This window comes from Vitis riparia, chromosome 10 (genome assembly GCF_004353265.1).
Source record: "Vitis riparia cultivar Riparia Gloire de Montpellier isolate 1030 chromosome 10, EGFV_Vit.rip_1.0, whole genome shotgun sequence".
NCBI lineage: Eukaryota > Viridiplantae > Streptophyta > Magnoliopsida > Vitales > Vitaceae > Vitis > Vitis riparia.
The window spans coordinates 5,554,865-5,577,377 of NC_048440.1; the positions used below are offsets into that span (position 1 = coordinate 5,554,865).

At 37.5% G+C, this 22,513-nt stretch overlaps 1 protein-coding gene across 4 annotated transcripts in view; it reads right to left on the reverse strand.

The window, feature by feature from the left end:
* The window catches only part of LOC117924380 (protein ROOT HAIR DEFECTIVE 3 homolog 2), a 134,098-nt gene that overhangs the window by 27,944 nt on the left and 83,641 nt on the right, over nucleotides 1-22,513 (reverse strand). For all 4 annotated transcript variants that reach the window (XM_034843004.1, XM_034843002.1, XM_034843003.1 and 1 more), the window contains one exon: nucleotides 20,663-20,828. In XM_034843004.1, coding sequence (XP_034698895.1) covers nucleotides 20,663-20,828 — 166 coding nt within the window. The remainder of the gene's footprint in view (nucleotides 1-20,662; nucleotides 20,829-22,513) is intronic.

A 22,513-nucleotide genomic window follows, 5' to 3' on the forward strand; every position in this document is an offset into this window, starting at 1 on the left:
TTTTTCCCCTCCCTTTGGCTTGGCTCTTCCATATCTGAGTCCTTCTGTTCCCGTTCTTCCCAGTTCAGTCATTTATTCTCACTATCCTATGAAAACTCGAGTTATTTCCAAATTTTTTTTCCAAAAAAGACAACGATGGTGCTTTTTGTCAAGTGTCTATTAGCAATCCTAACCTAGATGTTGTGGAGTCCCAAATAGCTTATTTGAACCAAATGGCCGAGGGTATTAACCCCCTTAAGACTTTGCCCAGCATGCCTAATGAGGCCTCCAACCTGGTTATAGTTAGCCAGGGTGAAGCTGAGTTCTCCCCGTTGGGCGAGTTCCAAATAGAAGGCCTTTCCCCTAGGAAAATGGCTAAAGTCCATTAGGTCTTAAGTTCTCTGGATATTAAAGTGTATTCTAGGCGGAAGAACAGATTCTCCACAAGTATTTGAGACCTGTTGGAATTGGTATGGAGGTTTAGGGTTAGCGAGGTTTATCCATGAAAATCATTAGCTGGAATACCAGGGGTTTGGGATCTAGGAAAAAACGAAGGGTGGTTAAAGAATTTTTTAGGCTAGAGAATCCGGATGTTGTGATGATTCGGGAAACAAAAAGGGAGGTATGTGACAGAAGGTTTGTTGGTAGTGTCTGGACGGTTAGAAATAAGGAGTGGGTTGCTCTTCCGACGAGTAGGGCTTCAAGTGGGATTTTGATTATTTGGGACTCTAAAAAACTGTGCAATGAGGAGGTGGTAATAGGCTCATTTTCTGTCTTAGTCAAGTTTGTGTTGGATGGTTGCGGACTCCTATGGTTGTCCACAGTTTATGGCCCAAACAGTCATTTACTTAGGAAGGATTTTTGGGTGGAGCTTTTAGACATTTTTGGCCCTTCCTTTCCTTTATGGTGTGTGGGCGGTGATTTTAATGATATAAGGAGAAATTCAGAAAAATTGGAAGGCTCTAGTTTAACTTCTAGCATGAGGGACTTTGATGGTTTTATAAAAGACAATGAATTACTTGACCCCCCTTTACGGAACTTCCCATTCACTTGGTCAAACATGCAAGAGTCACATTTGTGTAAGAGATTGGATCAGTTTCTTTACTCAAATGAGTGGGAGCATTTCTTCCCTCAAAGCCTTCAAGAAGTTCTTCCTAGATAGACATTGGATCATTGGTCGATAGTTTTGGATACCAATCCTTTCAAGTGGGGCCTAACACCTTTTAGGTTTGAGAATATGTGGCTGCAGCATCTTAGTTTCAAAGAGTGATTCAGTAGTTGGTGGAGAAGTTTTCAAGGAGATGGTTGAGAAGGTCACAAGTTCATGAGGAAGTTACAATTTGTTAAGGCCAAATTGAAAGGTTGGAATAAGGATTTTTTTAGAGAGCTAAATGAAAGGAAAAAAAGCATCCTGAATGAAATAACTAACATTGATGCCGTTGAGCAAGAAGGGGTTCTCACTTTTGAACTTTCAGCTTAAAGAGCTTTAAGAAAAGGGGAGCTAGAGGAATTAATTTTGAGGGAAGAAATTTATTGGAGACAAAAAGTTATGGTGAAATGGGTTAAAGAAGGGGATTGCAATTCAAAGTTTTTCACAAAGTGGCTAATGGCAGACGAAATAGGAAATTCATCAAGTTTTTAGAGAACGAAAGAGGTTTAGTGTTGAATAATTATGAAAGCATCACAAAGGAGATTTTACTTTATTTTGAAAAGCTCTACTCGAGTCCTCCTGGAAAGTCTTGGAGAGTAGAAGGCTTAGATTGGTCTCCTATCTCAGAAGAGAGTGCTTCAAGGTTGGATTACCCTTTTACTGAAGAAGAGATTTCTAAAGCTATTTTTCAGTTAGATAGGGATAAGGCACCAGGGCCTGATGGATTTACCAGTGCAGTATTTCAAGATTGTTGGGATGCGATCAAGGAAGATTTAGTGAGGGTGCTCACAGAGTTTCACAGAAGTGGGATTATCAATCAAAGCACTAATGCCTCCTTCATTGTTCTTTTGCCTAAAAAAAGCCTGACAAAGAAAATCTCAGACTTTAGACCTATTAGCTTGATCACTTGTCTCTATAAGATAATAGTCAAAGTTCTATCTAAGCGTTTAAGAGGGGTACTACATGAAACTATCCATTCTACACAAGGTGCTTTTGTTCAAGGGAGACAAATTTTGGACGCAGTTCTTATAGCCAATGAGATAGTGGATGAGAAAAGATGATCAGGGGGGAAGGAGTTGTCTTCAAAATAGACTTTGAAAAGGCTTACGACCATATGAGTTGGGATTTTTTTTATCACATGTTGGAGAAGAAGTGGTTTAGTCCTAGATGGAGGACCTGGATGAGAGGTTGTTTGTCTATGGTCTCTTATGCAATTCTAGTGACTGGAAACGCTAAAGGGTGGGTCAAGGCAACTAGAGGATTAAGACAAGGTGATCCTCTATCCCATTGTTTGTTTACTATTGTCGCAGATGTATTGAGTAGGATGTTGTTGAGAGTAGAAGAAAGAGGTTTGTTGGAGGGTTTCAGGGTAGGTAGGAATAGAACAAGGGTGTCCCATCTGCAATTCGCAGATAATACCATTTTCTTTTCTAACACTTGTGAGGAAGATCTGTAAACTCTCAAGAGTTTATTGTTAGTGTTTGGGCATATTTTTGGGCTTAAGGTTAATCTTGACAAGAGTAATCTTTTTGGCATCAACCTTGATCAGAATCACCTTTCTAGGTTGGCCGAGTTGCTTGATTGTAAAGCTTCTGATTGGCCTATACTCTACCTGGGTCTTCCTTTGGGAGGAAATCCAAGGGCTTGTAGCTTTTGGGATCCAGTGATTGAGAGAATCTCACGGAGATTAGATGGGTGACAAAAGGCTTACTTATCTTTTGGAGGTAGGATAACTCTTATCCATTCATGTCTTTCCCACATTCCTAGTTACATTCTATCCTTGTTTAAGATTCCCGCTTTAGTGGTTGCAAAAGTTGAGAAATTGCAAAGGGATTTCCTATGGTCAAGGATTGGGGAAGGTAAAAGAGATCATCTTGTTAGTTGGGATGTAGTGTGTAATCCGAAGGTAAAAGGGGGATTGGGATTTGGGAAGATTTCTCCAAGGAATCTCGTGCTCTTAGGGAAATGGTTGTGGAGGTACCCTAAGGAGAGTTCAGCACTGTGGCATCAGGTCATTTTAAGCATTTATGGGACACATTGCAATGGTTGGGATGCCAACACTATAGTCAGGTGGTCATATCGTTGTCCTTGGAAGGCTATTGCACAAGTCTTTTAGGATTTTTCCAAGTATACTCGGTTTGTGGTAGGAGATGGGGAAAGAATTTAGTTTTGGGAAGACTTGTGGTGGGGGGACCAACCTTTGGGTTTCCAATATCCAAGACTATTTAGAGTAGTCACGGATAAAAATATTCTTTTATCTTCAATCCTCGGTTCTGCTCACCCCTTCTCTTGGAACTTTAATATTCGTCGCAACCTTTTCGATTCTTAGATAGAAGGTTTAGAAAGCTTCATGCGGTCACTTGATCGTTTGCATTTATCCCCATCGGTTTCAGATGCGAGATTCTAGCCTTTATATTCTTCAGGGCTTTTTTTAGTCAAGTCTTTTTTTCTAGCCTTGTCCCACCTTTCCGATTCTTCTCCAATTTTCCCTACTAAGTTTGTATTGAATTCTCAAGTCCCTTTTAAAGTCAAGTCATTTGTCTGCTTAGTGGCACACAATAAGGTAAATACTAACGATTTGCTACAATTGAGAAGACCCTACCAAGCTCTTAGTCCTGACATTTGTAAGTTGTGTATAAAGCATGGAGAATTAGCAGATCATATTTTCCTACATTATTCTTTGACGATGGGGTTGTGGCACAGATTATTTCAGTTAGCCAAGATGGATCGGGTTCCCCCGAGAAGCATCTCCAACATGATGTCCATCAATTATAAAGGTTTTGGATTATCCAAGAAAGGGATAGTTTTGTGGGAAGTTGCATGCATTGCTTTAAATTGGGTTGTGTGGCGGGAAAAAAACGCGAGGATATTTGAGGATAAAGTAAGGAATTCAGAGAATCTTTGGGATTCCATTCACTTCCTTGCTTCTCTTTGGGCTTTTTGTTCCATGGTTTTTAAGGGCATTCCCCTTAACGTGTTACAACTAGATTGGCTAGCAGTGTGTAGCTCCAACGGGTTGGTCTAACCTAGAGAGTTTGTTTGTTTTTACTTTGTAGCTTCTTGTTTTCATATTAATGTTGTTTAGTTTTTCTTTGGTGGAAGGATTCCTCATCCTTCTCTTGTACTTCTTATTTTTATCAATATATCTCTTTGTCGTTTCCTATCAAAAAAAAAAAAAAAATAGTCAATCAACCTCCCTAGCACTTCCAATCTTCTTCCCCATACACAAATCTTGAAAAATACAATGGTTTGGGTGAAAATTAGCAATGCAATTCAAGTCTTTGGTAAGTTTTCTAATGGAAACAAGTTATAAGAAAAGTTAGGCACATGTAATACAGATGTAAGACTCGGGTTCTTAGAAACTTGAATAGTGCCTATTCCTTTTACTTTAGTTAAGGAACATTAGCAATTTTTACTGTTCGAGTCCCATTAGAAGGAGTGTAAGAACAAAACATACTTGAATTCCTTGTCATATGATTGATTGCTCCTAAATTTATGATGCGGGAGTCAGATTTCAAGTATGTAGTAGAAAGGGTTGTATTAAAATTACTTGACCGAGGAGGGAATATTTTAGGAATTTTGGAATATAAACCTATAGAATTGCTCATGTTGCTCCTTGGTAAGGTTTGGAACTTCAGTATCACCTTGCTTAGGCTGTTTTGAAAAATCTGCTACTGCTTGGAAGCCTCGGCCCCCACCTGATCTTGGGTTCGAGCCTCGTCCTCCACCACCATTATTCTAGCCACGCTCCTCTTCTAAAGTTCTAGGGTAAATTCCCTAGTCTCCCATGAATAGAAACTATCTCTAGTGTGTCATGGTTTTTAGCAATGGTTGCATCATAAACTATCTTTGTCATCCTTCTTCCCTGCATTTTTCCCCACAACATAGACCAAATTTGCTCCAATATTTTTGTTTCCTGCAGTCGGCTGATTTGTTGTTGATAATGCAGATGTTTCAGCTGTGGTTGAATTTGGCCCACTCATCATAAAGCCCATGCAACTCTCTTCTCTCCTTATCGAGTTGAAGACCTCCCGAAGAGATGGAATGGGTGAGCTACTCAAAATCCTACCCCTTTCTTGATCAAATTTAGACCGCAAACCAGAAAGGAATTTAAAGACTATCCTTTTCGATCAACTTTCAGTAAGTGGCGTGATCCTCCGGGTCTTTTCACATAATATCTTGGTACAAATCAATTTCTTGATACAAAATATTTAAAGACCATTACCAACAAGTCTCCTTGTTGAATTGCCCTTGCCTTTGCACTCAACTCATAGAGTTTAAAGTTGTTTCCTAGATTTGAGTACATTAGATTAGTTGCATCCCAAATCTTCTTTGTTGTGGTGTAAAGTATATACCCTTAGCTGATTTCTGGCTCCATAAAATTGATCAACAAGCCATCACCATTGAGTTTTCAACAAATCAGGTTTCATACCCAGCTTCTCCATGTAAAACAGGCTTGTGTGTCATCCAAATACCCCCATCTTGCCTCTGCCACTTATGAAGAATTGTACTGATTGTGCCCATCAGAGAAAATTTTCTCCGTTCAGCTTGTGGGTTGTTATTTGAATTGCTGGGTTTTCAGTTAGAGAGGGATTCGAACTAGTCGCTGGCTTCTCACCTGTCTTAGCTCATTTCTCCGCCATCTCTTTCTCAAGAAGATGGCGATATCACTCACTCTTTGGCTGAATATTTGGCTCTAATACCATGTGGTTTTCTTAGGAAAAGATTTTTAGATTTTTCATTGATTATAAAATTGGCGAGTAGGTCGAGCATGAGTGATTTCGTGCATCACTTATTCTAATCTAGGAGAATCATTTCTATCATTTCATTTGATGGAGATAGATGAGATTAGAGGGGGTTCGGGCGCGGGATACTTACCCCTGAGAACTCTAACTCTATCTTTTTCGATCCTTTCATGGCTTCTTACCTTATTTGGCGATAGCAAGCAGAGTGAATAGGCAAAGTACCACAGTACAAGGATCGAACTTTCATCTTCCGAATCCGATGCTAGCTGTCCTTCCTATCTCGCGCGTACCTTCAATCAAAATCATCGAGGAATAGATATGGTTGGCAGGTGCGGTAGACCGAACACCTTCTGAATCAGCGTGGAGGTGACATGAAGCTCCTTGCCCATTGAGTGAAAGCATCCATCCTAGTCAGAGAGATTCTCCGACCCCACTACCTGCGGGAACTTCCGCCAGCCCCAGGCGGTTACTGCTCTTTCGGAGCCTAAGAGTGGGCTCCATTACCTTTTCGCAATCTTCGGCTTGCCTTTATGGTTTGCTTGAAGCTTGAATAATTGATGAGTGAGCAGTGGAACCAATCTCCAATCCCGAGGCGAAAAAATCAACCGGTCTTTTGTTTGAGGTTGTTATTCGTTCAACAGGAGTACTTAGTATAAGAACGGACCCGAAAAGGAAGATAGTCGATCACACAGAGTCGTAGAATCACTGAACGAGCCTTCGTGTGACGAAGTCGGATCGGAAGTGACATAATATACCTCCTACGAACCCTCAACAATAGAACGTGTGTGTTCCCAGTAGGGATTCTGACTTAGGAGTTTGAACGGACTTTTGGAACCAGAATATCTCCTCTTGCTTAAGGATCCCCTGGTATTCCTTCCTCAGGTCTTTTTCAAGGACAAAGAGGTTTTGGGAGTAATGATTACACTGGGATTATTGGCATAACTTTCAGAGGAAAGCGCAACGAAGACCATCTTGAAGAGAGAAAGCACCCCGCTTACTTTTTCTCTCTTCTACCAATGATCAGTAGATTGAACACTAACTTAATCTCGAGTTTTCAGGAGTCTGACCAAGATCGGATTTCCTAATAAGTTAGATAAGGAAAAAGACCGACCGAAAAAGAAAGCTAAACGATTTACTTCTTTATGCCTAAGGCAGAGGATGTTTTACACTCTACTTGAAAAGTCAAATTCTATAAGATAAAGAGAGTCTTCCATTGATCTATCTATAGGCATAGGCTAGTCATTAGCTTGAGATCGGCCAATTCGGGTCTTATGCGATGCGGAATTTATCCTTTCTCTGAGGAATGCTCACATCGGCCTCTACTTCTAGCTCTGATTCGCACCTCTCCTAGGCCTCATTTTCCTCCGCTCCTTGTTCGTTCCTCACCCTTTCTCTTGTCCACAATCGCCTTTTGACTAGAGGTAGAGAGAGAGTCTTGATACTACAGTCTCCATCTCGGCTAATAATAAATAATAGCAATAAGGCAGATCTAGCCTTAAGAAGAGAGTGAGGAAAGGGCCTAGCTTCTCAATAAGTCATTCAATGAACTAACTATACTTAAGATGTGAGCTATACCTATTCCTTTGAGCTATACCACCTATTCCTTCTTTTCTTATCTCTTCCCTTTCGGGCCGGCTCGGATAAAGAAAGGAGCTAAAGAATTCAATATTCAGAAAAGTAGTCCTTACATTTACATCCCTCCGCAAGCATAAGTAGAGTCTCTGACTTCAATAGCCAGTCTTGTACTATTTTATTGCACGGTGCCCAGTCCTCTAAGATCTATTGACTGAGTAGTCTCTAACTTCCGTATTCTCCTTCCTTTACTTCCCTACTCTTTTGAAGTCTGTTTGCCAATGCGTGAACTTCTTTTATTTATGGGCAAAAGCGTGCTTTGATCGCTTATTCTATTATACCAATTCAAATCTTGCATTTTCATGCCCTATTAGAAACACTAACTGAATGAAACAAGGACTTTTCTAACAAAACAAATTGTGCCACATCTTCTGAAAGACTCCTTGGGAACAGCTGACCAAAAGCAAGCAACCTTTCTCCCGGTGTGAGCTTAAAAAGAATGGAATGGAATCCGGATGCGTAAGTGCCTTCGCTCCCCTAAGCGGGGATGAACTAAAACTCCTAACAAGGTAGGCAAGCAAAGACGGGTTATGCCTTCCAACCCGAAAACAGTGCTTATTACGACGACAGAGTCAATGGCACAAACTGATTCAATAGCTGGGGTAATGCCGACAACTTCAACGAGAGTGAACAGCTTCTTCGTCTTAAACGGATCAATGGCATTGATATAAAGCATTTATCGCCCTAGGTCTGGGATCTTTCCCATCTACCATTCCTCAACAACAAGAGATTCGATTCAATAGTAGTGTTTTTTCCTCCAACCTTGAATCCCACCAAAAGCAAGTTCTCTATGCCTCCGGAGCAGTGAAAAAGACCAAAAAGAGCAGGTCCACTAAAACGCGTTATAACGAGAGTTGCTAAAATTACAAGACTCCCGGTTTCGGAAGTTCTTTCAAAAGGCCTTGTCACGAGCTGGGCTCGAACCAGCGCTTTCCAGATGCTGGGTATGCCAACTATCAAAGGGGCAGACACAGAATACCGGACTGTACACCCCTTTACCTGTTCCAGTAGCGCCTTGGACTGATATCAGCATGGATTTGGTGCAGGGCTTGCCCAGGACAGGGCTTGGTAACGATTCGATTTTTGTGGTAGTAGATCGGTTTTCTAAACCAAAAAAGCTCACGTTATTCCTTGTAAGAAGACTTCCGATGCTATTCACATTGCATACCAGTTTCTTAAGAGGTTGTCAGGTTGCATGGGGTACCAAAGACTATGACGTCTGACCGGCCAGTTTTTGGCTCACTTCTGGAGAACTTGATGGAAAAAGTTAGGAACTATACTAGAGTTCCGCAGTGCATACCACCCACAAACAGATGGTCAAACGGAAGTCGTGAACCGCTGTTTGGGAAATTGGTTGAGGAGTATTGCAGGGGAAAAGACAACCACTCAGTACTGGGGGATCTGGCGATACCCCAAGCGGAATTCGCTTATAACAGTTCGATAAATCGGTCTACTAGGAAGTCCCCATTTCAGGTCGTGTATGGCAGGTCACCTAACAGTGTGTTAGATTTTTTGCCTTTACCTTCCGGGTCTCACTAATCCCAGTTGGAGACAAAGCAATAGGAATCCGGATAAGTGCCATTGGTACCATTCCTGCTTCTTTCTCTTGTCCCTACCCTATTACATATATAGGAACAGAGGCTTCTCACAAAGATTGATTGGAAGACCCATAGCTTGAGAATTCCCCAGTCGTAGTTTGAGCTTCAAACTAGCTATGTGCTAAAGAAGCAAGCCCTAACCTAAGCCCTATAGGAAGGAAGAGTAGTGCTACTAAGCGAAGAAAGGTGCCTGCATTGATTGACTTTCCGCAGGGAAAGAGCAGCCCAACTCAACTCCTTGATGAAGTGAAGCAAGCGAACTGAACCTTATAACCTAGATCTGAACTCCCTGGAAATGAATAGCTGACTTCCGCAGGCATAGATACCATAGGCTTTCTATCCAGTACTCTTTCCATGCTCCGATATGAGTTGAGTTTCGAGTAGTCGATTTTTCTAGACTCCTATAGGTAAATCCTTTTCTTTGTTCTTTCTTTCAATGTCAATGCTTCGGGTTCTACTAGACACACAGCGAGAAGTCGTTCTGCTCTGTTCAGCTATCCCTAACACACTACACCAAGCGAACCATCTAAGACCGAACCGTCTAACCTAGCTAGATCTGAGCTACCTGGATCCGTTTGTCAGTAAGTAATGGAGGAGGAGTTACCTGGATTGAGAAAGTCTGAAGGATTAGTACCCCTCGGTCCAATTCCAGCTGTTGTTGCTCTATCAGGACTTCCTAGGTAAATCGAGTATGTGAAAAAATTGTAAACAAATTCTCACACATAGTCAAACCTTATACAATAGGTTCTCAGTCTACATCGATAGTTGCTTGAAGCCGATAGTGGGTAAGTGTTAGATGAACGAACCCTCTTGTGGATCGCTTTCTCTTGCACGTTAATGAATCGAGGAATTGCGTATATTAGGTCTGTCTTCAGGTCTGTAAGGGAGAATCAAGATTAGACGGGTAGTATATCCCTAACAATAACAAGAGGGAGTGCTAAGCTAGGGTTCAAATCCAATAGTAGCTAGAACCAGTGAAAGGGTAGTTCGCCAGACCCGCTCACGATAATGCGAATGAAACGGCGGATAAGCCGTTTACTGGTTACGGCGAGAAGATCCTAACAAACGGCCGGTTTAGAACAAAAAAAAAAGATAAGGCATGAAAGATAGCGGCAGACGAAGGTCTCGAAAGAGACTGTTTCTCTTCGAACACATTTAAAGACTGACTGACCCACTAGAGGGAAGAATTACTCCTATTGACTGAAGGCTAAAGGACTCCTATTCTTTTTTCACAATCGCCGATCAGATGTTAGGAATCGATTGAATCGCCTTTCGAGTTGTTGGCTCTTTCCTTACTCTAAAGAGTCAGCTATAAATTACCTTAGTAGAAAGTGGGAATGAGAGCAAGAAAGGCAACTAGTCTTGATGCCGAGAATGCCCTCTTTGCTTTGAAGGGAAAGAATACGCTCTTGTCGCAATTGAATCTGAAGGGCTTCTTTGCCGGATGGAGCTGTTAAGCGGAAAGTCGGCCTACTTCGAATAAGCAATCACAAAGAATGGTAAGCGCTACGAACCTTTGCCCCCGAGTAAGGTTTCGGCTTTCCCTTGTATATATAGATAGGTTAGGGAATGGCAAATTTCTCTTTTTTCGATTCCGCTTCTTACCGGCGTGCTGCTTTACTGCTTTCCTTCACCGGATTGCACTTCTTAGGCAGAAGAAAGATGCCATTTACCTATGTTATATGAGACTGTGGAGCACGAAGGGCAGCCTTTCTTTCCTAATGACGATTCTCAACAGCATCTGTAAGACCTCTAGGCTTACTAGACGGAATTCGTCTTAGTAGTCTTAGTGCTAGTAGCAGTAATAAGGGATTCTCCGCATATATTCATTCTTGCGCATCCTCCGATTCTTGCAACTGTCTTTGTGAACATGAACAGATGGGATTGAGCTTTCACGCTTCCACTAAGGGACAGACTATGGTGTTGCTAAAAATAAAAAAGGAAATAAAGACTACCAGCTAGGCTCTGAAGACTAACGTATCTCTACAGCTAATACAACTAATTTCCTTTAATATCTTGACTAATAAATTACAGAAATCAGATTAGCCAACTAATATACAATTATAACCCAAACTCTAGTTTAAGAAAAATGATTCTTGACCAATTCTCTATAGTAACATTTGAATTCATTATATATTTATATTATATCAATTTCACTTTTCTATCCTATTTGCATTGTAGCATATTTGAGCATTTAGGTATTGTACATGACTTGAGTGCATTAGAAGTTGCACAATAGACTCAAGTCGTAGGTTCCTTACATTGTTCACGATTGGTTCATAGACTTAAGCAATCCATTAGAAGTCATAGTGCACTACCTTCTAATCAATGGTATAACTTTTTTGATCATTAGGATGAGTTTCTCATGATTAGTGTGCTAGTGTATTTGGTTACTATGGAAATCTAGAATGTATAGTTGTCTGCACAATTGTGTTACAGCTATGTTAGAACAGTGCCACAGTTGTATGCACAGTTGTGATATAGTTGTTTTTTATTCTAATTTTATTTCTTGATTTTCTGAGAGATTTTCTCCTACAATCAATTAGATTTTTTTTTTCTTGGGCAGATGATCTCAAACATTCATGTATAAATATCGATGCAAGAATAATTTTGAAAGGTGTGAGAAAAATAAAAAGAAGTTTTTTTTTTTTTCTCTCTCTCAAATTCCTTCATGGTATTAGAGTTAATTCTGAACCATTCAATCCATCCATGACCAAATACAAAATGGCCACCAAGGACTCGTCAACCTTAGAAGTCACCTCCACTTAAGAAGCTCCTATTCTAAGAAACAATGAAGGATCGGGTGGTGTCACTCTTGTCATTACTAGACATAAAACAAATGGGCAAAACCATCTTCAATGGTCCCATGCAGTCATGATGTTCATATGTTGTAGAGAGAAGGATGACTACCTCATCGGTGCAATGCCTCGACCTACAAAAGAAAATCGGAAATTCAAAGCATGGAAGGTTGAGAATAATATGGTTATGTCTTGGTTAATTAACTCGATGAATAATGACATAGGGGAAAATTTTATACTCTATGAAACGACACAATAAATCTGGGAAGTAGCAAGAGAGACTTGTTCCGATACAAAAGACACAATAGAAGCATTTGAAGTAGAAGGGACCCTCTATGATTTACACTAAGGTGAGTTGTCTGTCACTCAATATTTCAATCTTTTACCTAGCTATTAGCAATAGTTGGACATGTTTGAAACCATCAAATGGGACTGCCCAACCAATGCAATCAAATACAAGAAGATCATTAAGAAGAAATGGACCTACAAATTTTTTGTTAGGATTAAACAAAAATATGGATGAAGTTTGAGGCAGAATATTGGGAACTAAACCTTTACCCAACATCCGAGAAGTTGCCTTAGAAGTGCGCCAAGAAGAAAGTAGAAAGAAAGTCATGGTACGGTCACAAACCAATCAACCTCTCACCGAGGGTTCAACCCTAGTGACTCGAGGTCCTCTCAATCTCTCTAACGATAATCGACCAAGAAAAGGGAGACTTTGGTGCGATCACTGCTGAAAACCAGGTCATACCAAGGACATGTGCTAAAAAATCAATAGGAAACCAGCAGATTGGAAGCCTTCATGTCCTTAAAATGATAGAGAAAGTTTAGGACACCATGTCACTATTGAGTACAACCCAACACCACCTAATTCCAATTCGTTCAACAAAGAACAATTGAAACTGTTGTAAAAAATGTTCAATTAGTCCCAATAGGAATCAAATTCCTTCAATTCTATCATTGGGTCAAGATCCTTGCTCAAAAAGGTAATTTTCTTGCTACCCTAAAAATAAAGAAGGAAAATTTGACTCCTTGGATTGTTGACTCAAGAGCTTCTGATCACATGGTTGAAGATGCCATAATTTTTCAAAATTATAAACCTTGCTCTGAGGATTATACGGTTCGTATAGCTAATGGCTCTCTTTCAAAAGTGGCCGGTACAGGTTATATTGTCATCTCTAAGGACCTAACCCTTGACTTTGTTCTTTTGGTTCCAAATTTAGATTGCAATCTGTTGTCCATTAGTAAACTCATTCAAGAAAAGAATTGTGTTACTAAATTTCTTTCAAACCACTATGCTTTTCAGGATTTGAATTCGAGGAAAACGATTGACAATACTAAGGTGTGTTTGGGATTCTATATCTTCATAGTGATTGATTATATTGAAAGACAACTTCAACCAACAATTGGTGAAAAACAATTTTTTTCTGTCTTTAGTTCTAATAAAGATACTGATGTTATGTAATGACACTATCGTCTAGGACATCCTACTTTCTTGTATCTCAAAAAACTCTTTCCATCATTATTCACTAAAAGTTCAAATGGGTTTCAGTGTGAAATTTGTCAATTATCTAAGCATGATTGCAAGTCCTATCCAATTCAACCATACAAACTATCTCATCATTTTTCATAATACATAGTGATGTTTGGAGACCATATAAGATAAGGAACATAACAGAGACTAGATAGTTTGTATCCTTTATAGATGATCATATTAGAATTTCCTGGATATTCCCGATGAATGAAAAATTAGAAGTGGGTCAAATTTTCAAAAAAATTTATAACATGATCCAAACTTAGTTCCATGACAAAATACAAGTGTTGAAAAGTGACAATGAAAGAGATTATTTCAATTCTATCATAGGGGAATTCTTGTTAAAAGAAGGTATAGTTCATCAAAGTTCTTGTGTTGATACTTCTCAACAAAATAATGTAACCGAAAGAAAGAATAGACACTTTTTAGAAGTTGTAAGGGCTCTTACACTCTCCTCCCATGTCCTAAAGAATTTTTTAAGAGAAGTTGTACTTACTGAAACCTATCTCATCAATAGAATGTCTTCTCATGTCTTGAGTTTCCAAACACTATACAAAGTCTTTCTGAAATCATACCTTAAGACTCGACTCATTTCCTCCATTCCACTAAAGGTATTTGGTTGCTCAGCCTTTGTTCACATTCCCCAATAGCATCGAAGTAAGCTTGATCCCAAGGCCACTAAGTGTATTTTTCTAGGATACTCTCCAAACCAGAAGGACTATAAGTGTTGCTCTTCCATCACAAAAAAGTTCCACACTTCCATAGATGTGACATTCTTTGAAAATTAGTCATATTACTTTAAACCTGATATTTAGGCGGAGAATAGAATTCAAGAATACTAGTTTTGGGAAATAGAAACCATGACTAAACCGCAACACTTGAGTCTGTTATTGTTTACAACTCTAACCCTATCTCTCCCACTTCAAGTCTCTCGCTCCAAACTACCGAATTCATAGACACCAAGCCAAGTACTCCTCTTCACCTAAACCAATCTCAGACTGTCAATAGCAATGAGTTCATTGTCTACTTAAGGAAAAAGAAGTCTCAAGAAGATATAGAACAATAAAAATATCCCAAGCTAGTACATGAAATTGAACTGAATTCAGTCCTAAAAGAGACACTCTTAGGTAACATTGATTCTAATCCTAATCAGTCAAAAGATGATGAGCTCAATTTGCCATCATCAAAAGGAAAGGAGTAAGATTTTGCACAAATCATTTGATTAATAACTTTATCTCCCACAAGAGTTTGTCACAAAGTTATCATGCTTTTGTTGCCAATCTTACTGATATATGGATTCCCAACAATATCTAGGAAGCTCTACAAATACCTGAATGGAAGACAATCATTGAGGAAGAGATTCGAGCTCTTGAAAAGAATGGGACATCGAAGCTTGCTGAACTTCCAAAAGGAAAGAATCCGGTCAAGAGTAAGTGGATCTTCATAGTCAAGTACAAAGCAAATGGGAGTGTTAACAGGTATAAAGCTTGGATAATTGCTAAGGGATTTATGTAATCCTACGGAATTGGCTACCAAGAAAACTTTGCTCCAATTGCCAAATTGAACACAATTTGTGTTCTATTGTCGCTAGTTGTTAATTGAGATTGGACTCTTCATCAATTGGACATCAAGAATATCTTCCTCAATGTTAACTTAAACGAAGAAGTGTATATGGAAATTCTTTCAGGTCTTGAGACCGAGTCAACCATTAACAAGGTTTGCAAATTAAAAAAATCTCTATATGATCTCAAACAATCTCCTCGAGCTTGGTTTGATCATTTCACCAATGCCATAAAGAGGTTTGGTTATTCCTAGTGTTAGTCCAACCACACTCTATTTGTAAAACACACTACTGAGGAAAGAATTGACATTATCATTGTTTATGAGGAAAGAATTGGAGATCATGAAGAAGAAATAGGCAAGCTCAAGAGTTTTCTTGTCCATGAGTTCGAAATTAAAGACCTCGAGAATCTTAAATATTTTCTTGGGATGGAAATTGCTAGATAAAAAAATAGGTATTGTAGTCTCCTAGCATAAGTATGTCCTAGACTTGCTAAAGGAGACTAGGATGCTTGGGTGTAAACCTACAAACACACCTATGGACTAAACTACTAAACTAGGAACATTCAAAGGACGTGTTCTAGTGGATAAAGGGAGATATCCAAGACTTGTGGGAAAACTCATTTATCTCTCTTACACAAGACCAAATATTTTTTTTTCAGTCAGCGTGGTTAGCCAATTCACAAACAATCCAACTGAGGAACATATGAAAGTTGTGTATCGTATTCTAAGATATCTCAAAATGACTCAAGAAAATGGACTCTATTTCAAAAGAACATAGAAAAGAAGGATTGAAATTTTTTTCAGATACAAATTAGACTGGTTCCATAATTGACCTAAGAACAACCTCAGGATATTGCACCTATGTATGGGGGAATATGGTTACTTGGCGAAGCAAGAAACAATTTGTTATAGTTCTTAGCAGCGCAGAAACAGAATTTAGAGCTATGGCACATAGAATTTATGAAGGAATGTGGTTAAAGAGACTCTTAAACGAGTTGAAAATTCCAATAGAAGATTTATAAAGATGTTATGTGACAATTAAGTTGTCATAAGTATCACTAAGAATCCGGTTCATCATGATTGAACAAAGCATGTAGAAATAAATCGTCATTTTATTAAGGACAGGATAAAAGAAAGGACGATTTCATTAATTTACTCCAACAACTCTCTAGACAATAGACATTCTTACCAAAGTGCTTTCTAGAATCAACTTTGAAGACTTAAGATCCAAGTTAGAAATGATCAACATTTACAACCAAGCTTGAGAGAGAGAGTGGAAATCCAGAAGTTACAACTATATGCAGAGCTGTGTTATAGCTACAGTTATGCCACAACGATGTTACATATGTGATATAGTTGTTTTCTATTCTAATTTTACTTCATGATTTTATGAGAGATTTTCCCCTAAAGTCAAGGATTAGATTTCTTTTTCTTAGCCATTCATATACAAATATCAATGCAAGAATTAGTTTGAAAGGTGTGAGAAAATTTAAAAAAAGTATTTTTTTTTTCTCTCTTAAATTTCTTCAGTTACACATTAAATAATACCTATGAAGAGTCATGACAAAATGGCTATCGAGTTGTCATGACTACTTCAAGCAACTTTGTTGTATAGGTTCTCAACCTTAAGAAAATATTATGCTAGTGTTGAGGTTATTAGTTACTTTTGACTTATGGTTAGGATTCTCAGGTGATAATACATTCCCTATGAATGGCATGACTAGTGGTTTAGATAGGTGGCAACAAATATTCTTAATATAGGTAATACAATATCTCATAGGTTTAAGATAGTTTATCCCCTTAGGGGATATTAAAGATTTATGATCATGAAATATATGGTCATAGTAATTTCTTTAGTGGGGTTTGGCATATGTCCTTTGTGAACTAAAGTATATCAGTTGATCATAAGATAAGTGGATCTGAGACTCAAGTATTAAGAGGTAATCGTGAGAGATTGACGAAAGGGGAATCCTAGATTATTTATTCCATGGCCTTGGATCTTGTTAGGTGCATGCAAAAACTCCCTAGGGCTTTAGATCTATGCACATTGGAAACAATTGCATTCAAAAACAATTTTAAATCTAGAAAAAAATAGGTTTAGTGTGCTTATTGAAGATCTAGAAGTTTCTAGATCAAATCCTTGTGGTGAAGAACGTTGTTGAATGCGTAATAGTCATCGAAAGTCTCACAAACCCATTGATCTTCCACTCAATGAATCATTCGTGATCCTTAGCATTGAGATAATGGAAATTTCTGAATGTTGGAGGCTAGGGTTCTTTAGAGAAAGTCTCACAAACCCACTGATCTTCCGCTTGATGACTCATCCTTGATCCTTAGCATTAAGATAATGGAAATTTCTGAATGTTGGAGGCTAGGGTTCTCTCTCTAGATGTGTAGGAGAATGGTGAATGGAAGAAGAGATGAAGCCTTATCCCTAAGGGGGTATTTATAGGCTTTCTCATTGGCTTTAGTGATTTGAACCCACCTAAAGCTTGAGTCACTTAATCTAGCCCAAAAATGATCTTAACTGATTAATTAACCCAATAAGACTTCAATTAATCAATTAGCCCAATCTAGATATACCGTTCACTAACTCCTGTGCAATCTTGTGTAATTATCAAAAGGCCCTTATGCACATAAGTGAACCAAGAACCACTCCAACTCTCATAAACCATGTCATGAGGGAATATGAACTCAAGCAGAGACTATTGGGACCCATATGACAATATTAGCTTCCTCATAATCTAATTTTAAAGTTGATTCAACATCCCATTACAAAGTGTCAACTACAATCTAGTACCTTACGTATATTACAACGAGAAACTAAGTGCTCGAGTCCATAGTTTGCTATCTACTATATAATATCTCTATGAACTAGTGTTCATAATCTAATAAGGTGAAAGCTATTAGCCCCTCAAAATTACCTCTACAATCCTTGAGTTACAGATCCTCCTTAGCTCATAACCCAGTCCATCATGATCGAACCAAGTGTGTGGATGTTGATAAACATTTTGTAAAGGAAAAGTTAGATAATGGTCAAAGCATACATGCCATACACATGTACTACTAATCAGGTGATGGATGTTCTCACTAAAGGACTCCTAAGGTTAGCATTTTAACAAATGACTAACAAGTTGAGAATGAAAAATATCTTTGCACCAACTTAAGGGGGAGTATTAGAAGAAGTGGGATTGAGTCATTAACCATGTAATATATTTCCATAGTTAAGGGAGAGTGTCGTATAGTTGTACAATATTATATAGATCTTAAAATCTTGCTAGGATTAATTTGTTTACTTGTTAGATTCTTCGTTTCCTTGTTTAGGTTTTAAAGTCAGAACTTTTGTTCAATATATAGCCTTGTACTAATACCTTAGAAAGAATAAAAAAAAAAATTATTTTCTCCACTGTCCCTCTAACCTCAACATATAAATGTTGATTAAGGTTGTTATAGTTTTATTTCTAGTATGATCTATCTAGATTGATTTGTTTTTATGTTGTGTAGGATTGATTCCAATCGAGTCAATAACTCAGTGTTCTAGTTCTTTTCCATGTGTTTGGATGTCTCTATGAGTCAAGTATTAAAACTATTGCTTTTTTCCCTCTACTTCAAATTTTTTCAGTATACAATGTTCTTCATTATCTAGTTGGTGATTGTCGGAATAATGAACCAGTATGAAATTCAATAGACAATGATGGTATAAAATAATTATGTGATGTTGAACTACCAATTTTCCTAAAAGCTTAGGCTTGTAGGGTTTGAGTTCACAATTTATATCATGCTCTTTAATACATAAAAATTGAGTGGCTTTAGTTATCTTTTGTGGGCTAGTGTTCTACAACTATGTGTTAGAGCTTCCACAAAATGGAATGGACCTAATTATCTTTTGTTAACTAGTGTGATATGGGTGTATATTGGAGCAAAAGGAAAGTTCAATCACTTGATAGAAGATCCTCCACCAAAAGAATCTAAGGGATTTAATGAGTGGAAACAAGATGATTTTGCAATGATGACATAGTTATCGAATGGTGTGGAATCCTTGGTTAATGTGGACACTCAAGTTTATGAGAAGATGTGACAAGCAAGAAAGTGATCACTTCATATGTCAAAACTTAAGATCCTAATGAGTACATGTTTACTAAAGAAGTCTTTTTACTAATTTGTTTATCAAGTTGTGTCTTATAGATATGTATGACTTAGCTTGAGAGTAGTGTAAAAATAGTTTAGTAGCTTAGAGCATGTTTGGGAATTGTTTTCCAAACTTAAAAACACATTTGGTTTATTTTTTATTTTTTTAATGGAAAATAGCTTTTTGAGAACTTGTTATGAAAATAGGGTATTTTCTAAGAACATAATTTAAATGTTTTAGCTGTTTTCACTTATTGTTTGAGGATGTTTTAAAATATAATTGCACAAATATGAAGAATGATTGAAAATAAAGCATTATAGATAAAATTTATTTTTAAAGGATATTCAGAAACACAAAAAACAAGTTGAGAATATTCCAAGTTCTCAAACAGACTTATATTCTAGAAGATAATATAGAACTAATTTTTAAAACCATTTTCAAAAACCATTTTTTGAGAATTGTTTTAAAAAAATGTTCCCAAACAGGTCTTTAAGTATTTTTTACTTAGGGTTCATTGTAATTTTCCTAATATCTCCTAGTATCTCTCTAATATCAAAGATTTCTAAGATTTTATATTTTCTCTATACATGCTAATGCAATATATGTACTTCTAGGTTAATAAAGTGAAATTTCCTCTATTTCACGAAAAATCACCACTATGATTATAGAAATAACTAAATGGAGCGAAAACCCTTTAATGGATTTAATCATAGGTATTGTAATATGAAAAGCTACTTGGATCCTCAACAATACAATTTTGCTAGTTCTTTCTCAATACCCAAACCAACTATTTGGAATTCCTTTCCAATGAGATGAATTCAACAACAAATTCCTACGTTAATATGCAAAGAGAGGCGAATTCAAAATTAAGCAATAAATATGGAAATTACAACAAAAATGAAATTAAATTCCTCAATAGTTATAACCTAGAGTCTAAATAAAAACCTCTATTAAATGCCCTAAAGTGAGATGATTATAAATTTATATGATAAATATGCAAATCATTAATCATAAATCAAAAGGAAATAAAATTCCTCAATAACTATATCCAAAGATCTAACAAGAAATCACAAGCTTTGACCATGATATTTTGCAAAATGGTTCCAACCTCTGTTTCTCACTTGGTTATTTACAAGATTGATTTAAAAACTGTTGTGCAAATAGTATGAAACATTTAACCATAGATATATGAGCAAAATATGCACCAAAATAATGCTTCTTATGGAGCTAATTTGCTTAAGGGCCTTAGTGTTTGTGTGCTTGTAAATGGGAAGGTTCATAATAGGATTGTTGCCAGTTCATTTCAAGCAACTAGTGAAATGAAACTCTTTAAAGTTGAAAAATTGGTATACAATCCCAGTATACAAGAACATCAAATAAAGAAGCAGCTAGATGATGCACCCGAAAAACCAAAAGCAGAAATACTACTTCAAAACAGGACAAAAGGAGAACCCTACTTTCCAAGTATAACAAACAGACATGAAACATGTGTTTATATATCAAAATAAAAATTAATACAAGGATATGACATTACCAGCACAATCTTGGTCAAACTCAAGCATACAAGATTGAGTACAACTACGAACAGATGTAGCAAACCCTTCTCCTCTGTTCAATGATTGCTCCAGACAAGTCTTAAAATTTTCAAGTGCTATAGTACGTAGATGCCGCAACATGGTCAAGTATTGAGGATGAACACACTAAATAACATATGAAAAGTAAGCATTAGATAAATGTAAAAACACAAAGCAACAAGTAAATAAAAGCACACATATATACTTGTGTATATGCGTGCATGCATAAATTATTATAGGAAAGGAGAGAGTTATAAATAGAGAGTAAAAGATAACAAAGGATGTGAGATCCTCATAAACCCATACCCCTACAGGCAACACCGAACATATAACTTTAAACAAGTTTCACCTAACACCATGCTCAAATCACCACAAAAGAAAAATGCCCCTCTTATATAAAAGAATGCCAACAACCCACCAAGTCACTAAAACCTAAAAAATGGGCAAGAAACACATTTTTCCCCTTTTTTTTAATGGATCTCTGCCTATCATGAAACTTCTTAGCATTCCTATGAATCCAAACTATCTACAGGTTGGCAAAAATGTGTGGCGGCAAAGGACTCTGCTCTTGTCCAAAGCTCTCAAAGGGTATAACCAAACATGAAACAAAGACTTCTTGAGGACCATCAACAGATCCTAACAAATTTTTCTTTCCTTGGCTTTGAAAGCTAACTTAAACAACCATTATAAACCTTTTTTACCTTTCAACAGAATAAAGAGATAAAAGAAATTGATCAAAATTGTCATTGTAAGGGTCCAAAACAACAAAGGTAAAGCCCCACATCCAAAACAAGGGTGAACCACTATCTTAAATGCCCTCCTTCCTCTCACAATTTTCAACATTTCATATATTACCATAAATAGTGAAAGTACATTTTGTGTTCTTCACTATCCAATACCAATCCCCATGTAAATTACCAAATAATGCCCATACTCCACCTTTTACAAGTTCAGATTGACTTTAAGAGATGTAAAATTGTAAAAATTGTAGGTCACCTATATAGTGCATGAAGTTTCTTTTTTGAGTGATTTAAATTGGACAACTACTTTCAGTGACCTATATGTACTATTCTTTTGAATGCATTTTAAGGATGCAGCAACATGTTTTTTCCCTCATAGGGAAAGAGAGGAAGGAAGCAATTAGACCCAATCCATCTTGGCTATTTGAAATAATGTGTGCCACAACCCTATCATCAAATGACAATATAAGAAGAGATGATCTGCTAATTCTTCATACTCATACATAACTTACAAATGTTAGGACTGAGAGCTTTGTAGGGCCTTCTCAACTGTAGGAAGTCATTATTTACCTTCTTGTGTGCCATTAACCAAACAAAAGATTTGACCTCAAAAGGGACTTGAGATTTCCAAACAAAGTTAGTCGGGAAAGTTGGAGATAAATCAGAAAGGTGGGACAAGACTAGAAAGAAAGACTTGACTGTAAATAACCCTCAAGAAGATAAAGACCAGGTTCTCGCATTTAGAACAGATAAGGTTAAGTACAAACAAGCAAGAGAAGACATGAAACTTTCTAATTCTTCTATCTTAGAATCAGAAAGGTTACGACGGAAATTAAAGTTCTAAGAAAAAGGATGATTAGACCCAAGAATTGAAGAGATGGGAAGATTTTTAACTATGGCTATTATGAATAATCCTGGAAATTAAGAGACCAAAGGTTAGTCCCCTCTACCATAAGTTATCCCAACTATGTCAAGGAGTTTGGCTCGTTGATCCTCGACATCAAAGACATGTTGGAAGTTGATAAGTTGTTTAACTTCATGTTCGGGCTACAAGGATAGGCCCAAACAAAG